The following is a 12,871-nucleotide window of genomic DNA, read 5'->3' as shown; positions in this document are numbered from 1 at the left end:
TGACTTTTATTTCAAAATGATGACTTTATACTTCATAATTATGACTCTTTAAAAAATTCTACTGTTTATTTAATATTTTTTTATCTCATTATTATAACTTTTATTTCACAAAGTTTAACAACAATATTTTTTTCGTAAAGGTACATAAGAAAGTTGAAATTATGAGATAAAAAGTCATATTTATTTAACCATTTAGCGAATTTATAAAGTTTAACTTCTTTTAAACCTTAAGTGTTCACCTCTGCTAGCAATAGGCGTTCTATTGTTTCGGTACTAAAAGTGCAATCTGACATACAGTACCGCCATGTGTCCTTTAGGGGGCAGTAGGCGTCATTACTGAGCGCCGCAACTGCGCATGTGCAGTGCAAGACACAACTGCGCATGTGCGTTGCGTAACACAACAAACATGGCGGTGTTCTCGACAGGAGCAGGAATGGCTTGTAAAGGTAAAAAGACATTTTTGCTTTTAAAATGTCAGCACGACAACTCGGCTTTAGTTTATCAACATGAATTGTAAAATCGTTGTGTTAGGCGTCGTCACGTCACGGTGGAGTAAGAGTTATTGACAAAATGTACTTGATAGTGTGTTATTTGCATACCAGGTGCAGTCCTCCTAGCTTCCGGTCCATGGCGGGGGAATATTGGCTTCTTTTCACCCGCTCTGTGCCGGCGTTGGAGCGTCCAGACGGCGGCCATGTGCAGCTCTGGGAGCGGGCAGCAGACCAGCCGAGGGGGAAGCAGAAAAGTCGAGGAGGAGTACTTCGAAGGTCCCGAATACATTCCTCTGAGGAAGGCCAAGAACCCCATGATGCCCATTGGCTACGCCTGGTCAGTTGTGACGTCACCACAGAAATCAGCTTTTAAATTAACTACGGAAGCCCGTTTCTGCCACTGAAATAATCCAAATTTAAGTAATAATCACGAGATAAAAAGTCACATTTATGAGATAACTGTGACCTAAAAAGTCGATATTATGACTTTTCAGTCATAATTTAAAAAAGCCATAATTATGAGATAATTTCGAGTTAGTTTAAAAAAAATATAAATTCTACTTTTATTTAATATTTTTATCTCATTGTTGTAACTTTTATTTCACAAAGTTTAACAATATTTTTTCCAAAGGTACATAAAAAAGTTGCAACGAGATAAAGTCATAATTATTACATAATTTCGACTTTTTAGTTCATAATTTTATAAATTCTACTTTTTATTATTTTTTATCTCATTATTATAACTTTTATTTCACAAAGTTTAACAATATTTTTTTTCCCAAACGGTACATAAAAAAGTTGAAACGATGAGATAAAATGTCATAATTAAATAATTTTGACTTTTAGTTCATGAGTTTTTTTTTTTTAATACATTCAACTTTGTATTTATTGTTTTTATGTCATAGATAAAAAGTCATAATTAGATGATTTCGACTTTTAGTTCATAATTCTAAGTTAATTTTTTTTTTAATTCTTTTTTTAATTTTTATCTTTTTATTATAACTTTTCACAAAGTGTAACAATATTATTTTGCAAAAGGTACATAAAAAAGTTGAAATGAGATAGTCATAATTATAAGATAATTTCGACTTTTTATTTTTATCTCATAACTTTTATTTCACAAAGTTTAACAACAATATTTTTTTCCAAAAGGTACATAAAAAAAGTTGAAATGATGAGATAAGTCATAATTATGAGGGTTTTTTTTAATATAAATTCTACTTTTTATATAATTTTTATCTCATTATTATAACTTTTATTTCACAAAGTTTAATAATATTTTTTGCAAAAGGTACATAAACTTGAAATGATGAGATAAAAAGTGATATTTATGGGATAACAATTTGGACTTTTTTCCCCTCATTATGAAATAAAAAGTCATAAGACTTATTTTGAGGTATTTTTAGTGGCGGAAACGAGCTCCCATAAAGTTCAGTATTTTATGGACAAGTTTTACAGTCAAATTTAATTTATTTTTTACATTTTGACTTTTTATATCATATTTATGAGTTTTTATCTCATAGGACTTTTTAATCATAATTTTGAAAAGTCATAATTATGAGATAATTTCAACTTTTTATTTTATAATTATGAGTTTTTATATATTCTACTTTTATATCATATTTTTATCTGGTTATAACTTATATTTCAAAGTTTAACAATATTTTTTTCCAAAGGTACATTAAAAAAAGTCCAAATTATGAGCTAACAAGTCATAATTATGAGATCATTTTGACTTTTTATTTCATAATTATGAGTTTTTATATATTCTACTTTTATATCATATTTTTATCTGGTTATTATAACTTTAATTTCAAAGTTTAACAATATTTTTTTTCCAAAGGTACATAAAAAAAGTCCAAATTATGAGCTAACAAGTCATATTTATGCGATAATTTCGACTTTTTATTTCAAAATTACTTTCAATCTAATTTTTACTTAATATTTCATAATTCTGACTTTTTATCTCACGATTTCGACTTTTTTCCTCATAATTATGAAACAAAAAGTAATATAAGACTTATTTGGCGGAAACAGGCTTCCATAAAGTTCAGTTTTACATTCAAATTTAAATTTTTAAAGACAAAATATGTACCGGTACCTTTGGCAAACTGTGTAATTAAGGTAATAATTATGAGATGAAAACTCAAAATTGTGATTGAATAAAGTCACAACTATGAGGGGAAAAAAGTCGAAATTATTAGAAAGTGGATGCGATAAGTCAGAATTATGTGATCATTTTGATTTAATTTTTACTTTTTATCTCGTAATTTGGACTTTTTATGTGAGTCGGCTCTCTTGGTTGCTTTGTTGGGTCTGCTCCTCTCTCTGGCCATGCTCCCCTAACAGTGTTATGTTTTTTTATTTATTTATTTATTAGTTTTTTTTTGTAGCTATATGTAGAAATGGCTGGTTGCATCAGCTCTGCTCTTTTAATGTCATTTGTGTTATTTGATGTTTCCCTCTTACACACATGCTTATGTGTGCTATGGCTATGAGGTTCTTTTTGGCCTCAGTCTGGACCCCGGGCTTTTTGCCACTAAATGAGTCTCCCCCTCCTTCGTGCAGGATGGTGGGCCTCCCCGGCGGCATTCTCCTCTTCTTGCTGGCCAAAAGGCAAGTGGACAAGAACCGCCTAAAGCAGCTGAAGATCCGACAGAAGATGCAGATGTCCAACGAGGGGAACTACGAAGGCAGCCGCTACCGCCGCGCTGTAGAGAACATCAAGCTGGACCAGTAACGCCTGTTAAAAAGACTGCCCCACTTCCACTGGTGGACATTATAATCAGTGATTTTCACCCCTGCAGGGAGCATGACGCAACATCCTCATGTTTAAATGAGATGTATTGAAGTGTCCAAACTTTTTCTTTTTCAAAACCAATATATATTGTAACCCTTTGGGGATCCCCTCAATTTTTGTGAAGGTGTCAGTCATTAAAAGTCATATATTAATATTTTTTCAGTCGGTTGTGCCCTGTACTTTGCAGTGGTTTGTTGGGGGGAGCAGCACCAGCAGAAAAGCTCAATCAATCAATCAATCAATCTTTATTTATATAGCCCTAAATCACAAGTGTCTCAAAGGGCTGCACAAGCCACAACGACATCCTCGGTACAAAGCCCACATACGGGCAAGGAAAAACTCACCCCAGTGGGACGTCGATGTGAATGACTATGAGAAACCTTGGAGAGGACCGCATATGTGGGTAACCCCCCCCCTCTAGGGGAGACCGAAAGCAATGGATGTCGAGTGGGTCTGACATAATATTGTGAGAGTCCAGTCCATAGTGGATCCAACATAATAGTAAGAGTCCAGTCCATAGTGGGGCCAGCAGGACACCATCCCGAGCGGAGACGGGTCAGCAGCGCAGAGATGTTCCCAGCCGATGCACAGGCGAGCGGTCCACCCCGGGTCCCGACTCTGGACAGCCAGCACTTCATCCATGGCCACCGGACCTGTGCCCCCCCCCCTCAAGGAAAAGGGGAGCAGAGGAGAAAAGAAAAGAAACGGCAGATCAACTGGTCTAACAGGGGGGCTATTTAAAGGCTAGAGTATACAAATGAGTTTTAAGATGGGACTTAAATGCTTCTACTGAGGTAGCATCTCTAATTGTTACCGGGAGGGCATTCCATAGTACTGGAGCCCGAATAGAAAACGCTCTATAGCCCGCAGACTTTTTTTGGGCTCTGGGAATCACTAATAAGCCAGAGTTCTTTGAACGCAGATTTCTTGCCGGGACATATGGTACAATGCAATCGACAAGATAGGACGGAGCTAGACCGTGTAGTATTTTATACGTAAGTAGTAAAACCTTAAAGTCACTTCTTAAGTGCACAGGAAGCCAGTGCAGGTGAGCCAGTATAGGCGTAATATGATCAAACTTTCTTGTTCTTGTCAAAAGTCTAGCAGCCGCATTTTGTACCAACTGTAATTTTTTAATGCTAGACATAGGGAGACCCGAAAATAATACGTTACAGTAGTCGAGACGAGACGTAACGAACGCATGAATAATGATCTCAGCGTCGCTAGTGGATAAAATAGAACGAATTTTAGCGATATTACGGAGATGAAAGAAGGCCGTTTTAGTAACACTCTTAATGTGTGATTCAAACGAGAAGAGTTGGGTCGAAGATAATACCCAGATTCTTTACTGATTCGCCTTGTGTAATTGTTTGGTTGTCAAATGTTAAGGTGGTATTATTAAATAAATGTCGGTGTTTAGCAGGACCGATAATCAGCATTTCCGTTTTCTTGGCGTTGAGTTGCAAGAAGTTAGCGGACATCCATTGTTTAATTTCATTAAGACACGCCTCCAGCTGACTACAATCTGGCGTGTTGGTCAGCTTTAGGGGCATGTAAAGTTGGGTGTCATCAGCATAACAATGAAAGCTAACACCGTATTTGCGTATGATGTCGCCTAGCGGCAGCATGTAAATACTAAAGAGTGCAGGGCCAAGAACCGAACCCTGAGGAACTCCGCACGTTACCTTAACATAGTCCGAGGTCACATTATTATGGGAGACGCATTGCATCCTGTCAGTAAGATAAGAGTTAAACCACGACAAAGCTAAGTCTGACATACCAATACGTGTTTTGATACGCTCTAATAAAATATTATGATCGACGGTATCGAAAGCAGCGCTAAGATCAAGAAGCAGCAACATAGATGACGCATCAGAATCCATCGTTAGCAGTAGATCATTAGTCATTTTTGCGAGGGCTGTCTCCGTAGAGTGATTTGCCCTGAAACCGGATTGAAAAGGTTCACAGAGATTGTTAGACACTAAGTGTTCATTTAGCTGCTGTGCGACAATTTTTTCGAGGATTTTCGAAATAAAGGGAAGGTGGGACACCGGTCGGTAGTTTACCATGAGGTCAGGATCAAGGTTAGGTCTTTTGAGCAGAGGATGAATAACCGCTTTCTTGAATGCTAGGGGAACAGTGCCAGAGGAAAGTGATAAGTTTATAATATTTAGCACTGATGGACCTAATAATACAAAAAGCTCCTTGATAAGTTTCCCAGGAAGTGGGTCAAGTAAACATGTTGTTTGTTTTATCCCACTTACACGCTGTAATAGTTCCTCTAATGTTATTTCATCAAAAAGAGAGAGACTATTTTGTATTGCAGTATCCGTCGTAGATACAGTTGTATCTGTGTTCATAGAACCCAGTTGTAGCTGGGATGCGTTGTCTTTAATCTCCTTTCTAATGAGTTCAATTTTCTTATTAAATAAATTCATAAAGTCATCTGCCGAGTGGGTGGAGCTATTGGGAGGAGTCCCTTGTTGGGTTAGCGATGCTACTGTACTAAACAAAAATTTAGGGTCGTTTTTGTTGAGGCGGATGAGATTTGAGTAATATTTAGCTTTAGCTAAGGTAAGCATGCGTTTATACGATATTAAACTATCACTCCATGCTTGATGGAAAACCTCAAGCTTGGTCGCGCGCCATTTGCGTTCTAACTTTCTACATGATAATTTATGAGCTCTGGTTTCCTCTGTAAACCATGGGGTGCGCCTTTTAGGGGCCCTTTTTTGTTTTAGCGGTGCTATACTATCAATGGTTTTGCGCAGGGCATTGTCAAAGTTGTTAGTGAGGTTATCAATAGAGCCGACATAATTTGGGAATGGTGCCATTACCGAAGGCAGTAGGTCAGCAAGAGTCATCGTTGTGGCGGCATTAATGTTGCGGCTGCTATAGCAGTTATTATTATTATTAGTTTGTTGACAATGAGTCAGAACTTCGAATTTTATAAGGTAATGATCGGACATTACTTTAGTATACGGGAGTACCATAACTTTGGAGGTGGTGACACCCCTGACCAGCACTAGATCTATCGTATTGCCGTTGCGATGCGTAGGTTCATTTATTATTTGTGTAAGACCACAGCTATCAATTATAGTCTGGAGCGCCACGCACTGAGGGTCCGATGGGGTATTCATATGGATATTAAAGTCCCCCATTATGATTATATTGTCTGCGTGCGTCACTAGATCAGCAACGAACTCTGAGAATTCATTAATAAAGTCCGAGTAGGGCCCTGGGGGGCGGTAGATAACAGCCATATCGAGAGGCAGCGGTGCGACAGACCTCATAGTAAGCACCTCAAACGATTTGTATTTATTATTTAGGTTAGGGGTAAGGTTAAGGTTTTCATTGTATATTAGTGCGACCCCCCCCCCCCCTACCTCTCTTTGTTTATAATGTATATTTTATGCTGCCCCTTTTTTTTTTTTTTTTTTTTTTTGCTGCAGCTGTAATATTGTACATGGTACCGTAATTGGGATTTGTTATATATTATATAAAAAAATAAATTTAAAAAAATCAGTAAATATTATATACTGTTCACAGTATATAATATGTGACATTACATATGTTATATTTTATGCTATCATGGTACATTTTAGTGTACAAACCCCGTTTCCATATGAGTTGGGAAATTGTGTTAGATGTAAATATAAACGGAATACAATGATTTGCAAATCATTTTCAACCCATATTCAGTTGAATATGCTACAAAGACAACATATTTGATGTTCAAACTGATAAAAAACTTTTTTTTTGCAAATAATCATTAACTTTAGAATTTGTTGCCAGCAACACGTGACAAAGAAGTTGGGAAAGGTGGCAATAAATACTGATAAAGTTGAGGAATGCTCATCAAACACTTATTTGGAACATCCCACAGGTGTGCAGGCTAATTGGGAACAGGTGGGTGCCATGATTGGGTATAAAAACAGCTTCCCAAAAAAGGCTCAGTCTTTCACAAGAAAGGACGGGGCGAGGTACACCCCTTTGTCCACAACTGCGTGAGCAAATAGTCAAACAGTTTAAGAACAACGTTTCTCAAAGTGCAATTGCAAGAAATTTAGGGATTTCAACATCTACGGTCCATAATATCATCAAAAGGTTCAGAGAATCTGGAGAAATCACTCCACGTAAGCGGCATGGCCGGAAACTAACATTGAATGACCGTGATCTTCGATCCCTCAGGGAACTGTATCAAAAACCGACATCAATCTCTAAAGGATATCACCACATGGGCTCAGGAACACTTCAGAAAACCACTGTCACTAAATACAGTTGGTCGCTACATCTGTAAGTGCAAGTTAAAACTACTGTGCAAAGCGAAAGTCATTTATCAACAACACCCAGAAACGCCGCCGACTTCTCTGGGCCCGAGATCATCTAAGATGGACTCATGCAAAGTGTTCTGTGGTCTGACAAGTCCACATTTCAAATTGTTTTTGGAAATATTCGACATTGTGTCATCCGGACCAAAAAGGAAGCAAACCATCCAGACTGTTATCGACGCAAAGTTGAAAAGCCAGCATCTGTGATGGTACGGGGGTGTATTAATGCCCAAGACATGGGTAACTTACACATCTGTGAAGGCACCATTAATGCTAAAAGGTACATACAAGTTTTGGAACAACATATGCTGTCATCTAAGCGCCGTCTTTTTCATGGACGCCCCTGCTTATTTCAGCAAGACAATGCCAAGCCACATTCAGCACGTGTTACAACAGCGTGGCTTCATAAAAAAAGAGTGCGGGTACTTTCCTGGCCCGCCTGCAGTCCAGACCTGTCTCCCATCGAAAATGTGTGGCGCATTATGAAGCGTAAAATACGACAGCGGAGACCTCGGACTGTTGAACGACTGAAGCTCTACATAAAACAAGAATGGCAAAGAATTCCACTTTCAAAGCTTCAACAATTAGTTTCCTCAGTTCCCAATCGTTTATTGAGTGTTGTTAAAAGAAAAGGTGATGTAAACAGTGGTGAACATGCCCTTTCCCAACTACTTTGGCACATGTTGCAGCCATGAAATTCTAAGTTCATTATTATTTGCAAAAAATAAATAAAGTTTATGAGTTTGAACATCAAATATCTTGTCTTTGTAGTGCATTCAATTGAATATGGGTTGAAAATGATTTACAAATCATTGTATTCCGTTTATATTTACATCTAACACAATTTCCCAACTCATATGGAAACGGGGTTTGTACTTAATACCTGCATTATCCTTTCTATCCTTTGAAACTGAGATGCTGTGTGGAACAATTTCCAATAAAGTTTGTCTAAGTCAAAATATTGGGCTCTTTTAAAAAAATAATAATTTAAATTAGGCAAGGGAGTAATATAACCTGTGGTTCATCATGATTAATCTCATTATCATTTTTATTTTACAAAGTTTCACAATATTTTTTTTCCAAAGATACATCAAAAAATTTAAATGAGATAAAAAGTCATAAATATGATATAAAAAGTCAAAATGTAAAAAAAATAAATACATGTAAATTGATCTCATAATTGTAACTTTTATTTCACAATTTTTAACAATATTTTTTTCCAAAGGTACATAAAAAAGTCCAAATTATGAGCTAAAAAGTCATATTTATGAGATAATTTCGACTGTTTATTTCAAAATGATGACTTTTAATCAAACTTTTACTTAATATTTAATAATTCTGACTTTTTATCTCACGATTTCGACTTTTCTTTCTCATACATAAAGTAATATAAGACCGATTTGGAGGCGCAAAGTTGAAAAGCCAGCATGTGTGATGGTATGGGGGTGTATTAGTGCCCAAGACATGGGTAACTTACACATCTGTGAAGGCGCCATTAATGCTGAAAGGTACATACAGGTTTTGGAGCAACATATGTTGCCATCCAAGCAACGTTATCATGGACGCCCCTGCTTATTTCAGCAAAACGATGCCAAGTCAATGTAGTAAAAGAGTGCGGGTACTAGACCGTCCTGCATGTAGTCCAGACCTGTCTCCCATTGAAAATGTGTGAAGCCTAAAATAGCACAACGGAGACCCCCGGACTGTTGAACAACTTAAGCTGTATATCAAGCAAGAATGGGAAAGAATTCCACCTGAAAATCTTCAAAAATTGGTCTCCTCAGTTCCCAAACGTTTACTGAATATTGTTAAAAGGAAAGGCCATGTAACACAGTGGTAAAAATGCCTCTGTGCTGCAATTAAATTCTAAGTTAATGATTATTTCTCAGTTGGAACATTAAATATCTTGTCTTTGCAGTCTATTAAATTGAATATAAGATAAAAAAGATTTGCAAATCACTGTATTCTGTTTTTATTTACCATTCACACAACATCCTAGCAACACTATCATGGACGCCCCTGCTTATTTCAGCAAAACGATGCCAAGTCAATGTAGTAAAAGAGTGCGGGTACTAGACCGTCTTGCATGTAGTCCAGACCTGTCTCCCATTGAAAATGTGTGAAGCCTAAAATACCACAACGAAGACCCCCGGACTGTTGAACAACTTAAGCTGTACATCAAGCAAGAATGGGAAAGAATTCCACCTGAGAAGCTTAAAAAATGTGTCTCCTCAGTTCCCAAACGTTTACGGAGTGTTGTTAAAAGGAGGGGCCATGTAACACAATGGTAAAAATGCCCCTGTGCTGACTAAATTAATGATTATTTGCAAAAAAAAAATAAAGCTTCTCAGTTGGAACATTAAATATCTTGTGTTTGCAGTCTATTCAATTGAATATAAGTTGAAAACTGAGTATTGTTAAAAGGAAAGGCCATGTACCACAGTGGTAAAAATGCCCCTGTGCTGCAATTAAATTCTAAGTTAATGATTATTTCTCAGTTGGAACATTAAATATCTTGTCTTTGCAGTCTATTCAATTGAATATAAGTTGAAAAGTATTTGCAAATCACTGTATTCTGTTTTTATTTACCATTCACACAACATCCCAGCAACGTTATCATGAACGCCCCTGCTTATTTCAGCAAAACGATGCCAAGCCAATGTAGTAAAAGAGTGCGGGTACTAAACCGGCCTGCATGTAGTCCAGACCTGTTTCCCATTGAAAATGTGTGGCGCATTATGAAGCCTAAAATACCACAACGGAGACCCCCGGACTGTTGAACAACTTAAGCTGTACATCAAGCAAGAATGAGAAAGAATTCCACCCGAAAAGCTTCAAAAATGTGTCTCCTCAGTTCCCAAACGTTTACTGAGTCTTGTTAAAAGGAAAGGCCATGTAACACAGTGGTAAAAACGCCCCCGACTAAATTAATGATTATTTGCAAAAAAATATATATGAAGTTTCTCAGTTGGAACATTAAATATCTTGTCTTTGCAGTCTATTCAATTGAATATAAGTTGAAAAGGATTTGCAAATCATTGTATTCTGTTTTTATTTACCATTTACACAACATCCCAGCAACGTTGTCATGGACGCCCCTGCTTATTTCAGCAAAACGATGCCAAGTCAATGTAATAAAAGAGTGTGGGTACTAGACCGGCCTGCATATAGTCTTGAAAATGTGTGAAGCCTAAAATACCACAACGGAGACCCCCGGACTGTTGAACAACTTAAGCTGTACATCAAGCAAGAATGGGAAATAATTCCACCTGAGAAGCTTCAAAAATGTGTCTCCTCAGTTCCCAAACGTTTACTGAGTGTTGTTAAAAGGAAAGGCCATGTAACACAGTGGTAAAAACGCCCCCGACTAAATTAATGATTATTTGCAAAAAAATAAAATAAAGTTTCTCAGTTGGAACATTAAATATCTTGTCTTTGCAGTCTATTCAATTGAATATAAGTTGAAAACTGAGTGTTGTTAAAAGGAAAGGCCATGTAACACAGTGGTAAAAATACCCCTGTGCTGCAATTAAATTCTAAGTTAATGATTATTTCTCAGTTGGAACATTAAATATCTTGTCTTTGCAGTCTATTCAATTGAATATAAGTTGAAAAGGATTTGCAAATCATTGTATTCTGTTTTTATTTACCATTTACACAACATCCCAGCAACGTTGTCATAGACGCCCCTGCTTATTTCAGCAAAACAATGCCAAGTCAATGTAGTAAAAGAGTGTGGGTACTAGACCGGCCTGCATATAGTCTTGAAAATGTGTGAAGCCTAAAATACCACAACGGAGACCCCCGGACTGTTGAACAACTTAAGCTGTACATCAAGCAAGAATGGGAAAGAATTCCACCTGAGAAGCTTCAAAAATGTGTCTCCTCAGTTCCCAAACGTTTACTAAATGTTGTTAAAAGGAAAGGCCATGTAACACAGTGGTAAAAACGCCCCCGACTAAATTAATGATTATTTGCAAAAAAAAAAGAAAGAAAAAGTTTCTCAGTTGGAACATTAAATATCTTGTCTTTGCAGTCTATTCAATTGAATATAAGTTGAAAACTGAGTGTTGTTAAAAGGAAAGGCCATGTAACACAGTGGTAAAAATGCCCCTGTGCTGCAATTAAATTCTAAGTTAATGATTATTTCTCAGTGTGAACATTAAATATCTTGTCTTTGCAGTCTATTCTATTGAATATAAGTTGAAAACTGAGTGTTGTTAAAAGGAAAGGCCATGTAACACAGTGGTAAAAATGCCCCTGTGCTGCAATTAAATTCTAAGTTAATGATTATTTCTCAGTTGGAACATTAAATATCTTGTCTTTGCAGTCTATTCAATAGAATATAAGTTGAAAACTGAGTGTTGTTAAAAGGAAAGGCCATGTAACACAGTGGTAAAAATGCCCCTGTGCTGCAATTAAATTCTAAGTTAATGATTATTTCTCAGTTGGAACATTAAATATCTTGTCTTTGCAGTCTATTCAATTCAATATAAGTTGAAAACTGAGTATTGTTAAAAGGAAAGGCCATGTAACACAGTGGTAAAAACGCCCCCGACTAAATTAATGATTATTTGCAAAAAAAAAAATAAAGTTTCTCAGTTGGAACATTAAATATCTTGTCTTTACAGTCTATTCAATTGAATATAAGTTGACAACTGAGTGTTGTTAAAAGGAAAGGCCATGTAACACAGTGGTAAAAATGCCCCTGTGCTGCAATTAAATTCTAAGTTAATGATTATTTCTCAGTGTGAACATTAAATATCTTGTCTTTGCAGTCTATTCTATTGAATATAAGTTGAAAACTGAGTGTTGTTAAAAGGAAAGGCCATGTAACCCAGTGGAAAAATGCCCCTGTGCTGCAATTAAATTCTAAGTTAATGATTATTTCTCAGTGTGAACATTAAATATCTTGTCTTTGCAGTCTATTCAATTGAATTTAAGGTGAAAAGGATTTGCGAATCATTGTATTTTGTTTTTATTTACCATTTACACAACATCCCAGCAATGTCTTTTCCATGGACGCCCCTGCTTATTTCAGGACGAAACACAACACGACGTGAAAAAAAGACGACTTAAATCCACAAAAATCCCCATAAAGCGCGGAAATAAAAATATTTATTATGTACGAAATATCAAACAGAGGGTATTTACAAACATAGATGTTTTTAGGAGCAAGTGCCGTAATGATGACACACGTGGCTAAAATATAATTATGTAACGTATTCTACGGTAGAAGCAAAAACGTG

At 36.5% G+C, this 12,871-nt stretch overlaps 2 protein-coding genes across 4 annotated transcripts in view; one reads left to right on the top strand and one right to left on the bottom strand.

Moving 5' to 3' along the window:
• The first annotated feature begins 300 nt into the window (after window positions 1-300).
• LOC140677479 (uncharacterized) lies at window positions 301-3,443 on the top strand. Its single transcript, XM_072912108.1, has 3 exons — window positions 301-446; window positions 603-828; window positions 3,060-3,443. The coding sequence occupies exons 1-3, from the start codon at window positions 356-358 to the stop codon at window positions 3,229-3,231; spliced, it is 489 nt and encodes a 162-aa protein (XP_072768209.1). The 5' UTR covers window positions 301-355; the 3' UTR covers window positions 3,232-3,443.
• A 9,280-nt stretch (window positions 3,444-12,723) lies between these two features.
• The window catches only part of tmbim1a (transmembrane BAX inhibitor motif containing 1a), a 34,723-nt gene continuing 34,575 nt past the window's right edge, over window positions 12,724-12,871 (bottom strand). For all 3 annotated transcript variants that reach the window (XM_061935290.1, XM_061935291.2, XM_061935289.1), the window contains one exon: window positions 12,724-12,871. This exon is cut by the window's right edge and continues 478 nt beyond it. The gene's annotated coding sequence lies outside the window, so the exon portion shown is untranslated.

The sequence above is a fragment of the Nerophis lumbriciformis genome, linkage group LG03 (genome assembly GCF_033978685.3).
Source record: "Nerophis lumbriciformis linkage group LG03, RoL_Nlum_v2.1, whole genome shotgun sequence".
NCBI classification, from domain to species: Eukaryota; Metazoa; Chordata; class Actinopteri; order Syngnathiformes; family Syngnathidae; genus Nerophis; species Nerophis lumbriciformis.
This window is presented reverse-complemented; position numbering and strand designations above follow the sequence as displayed.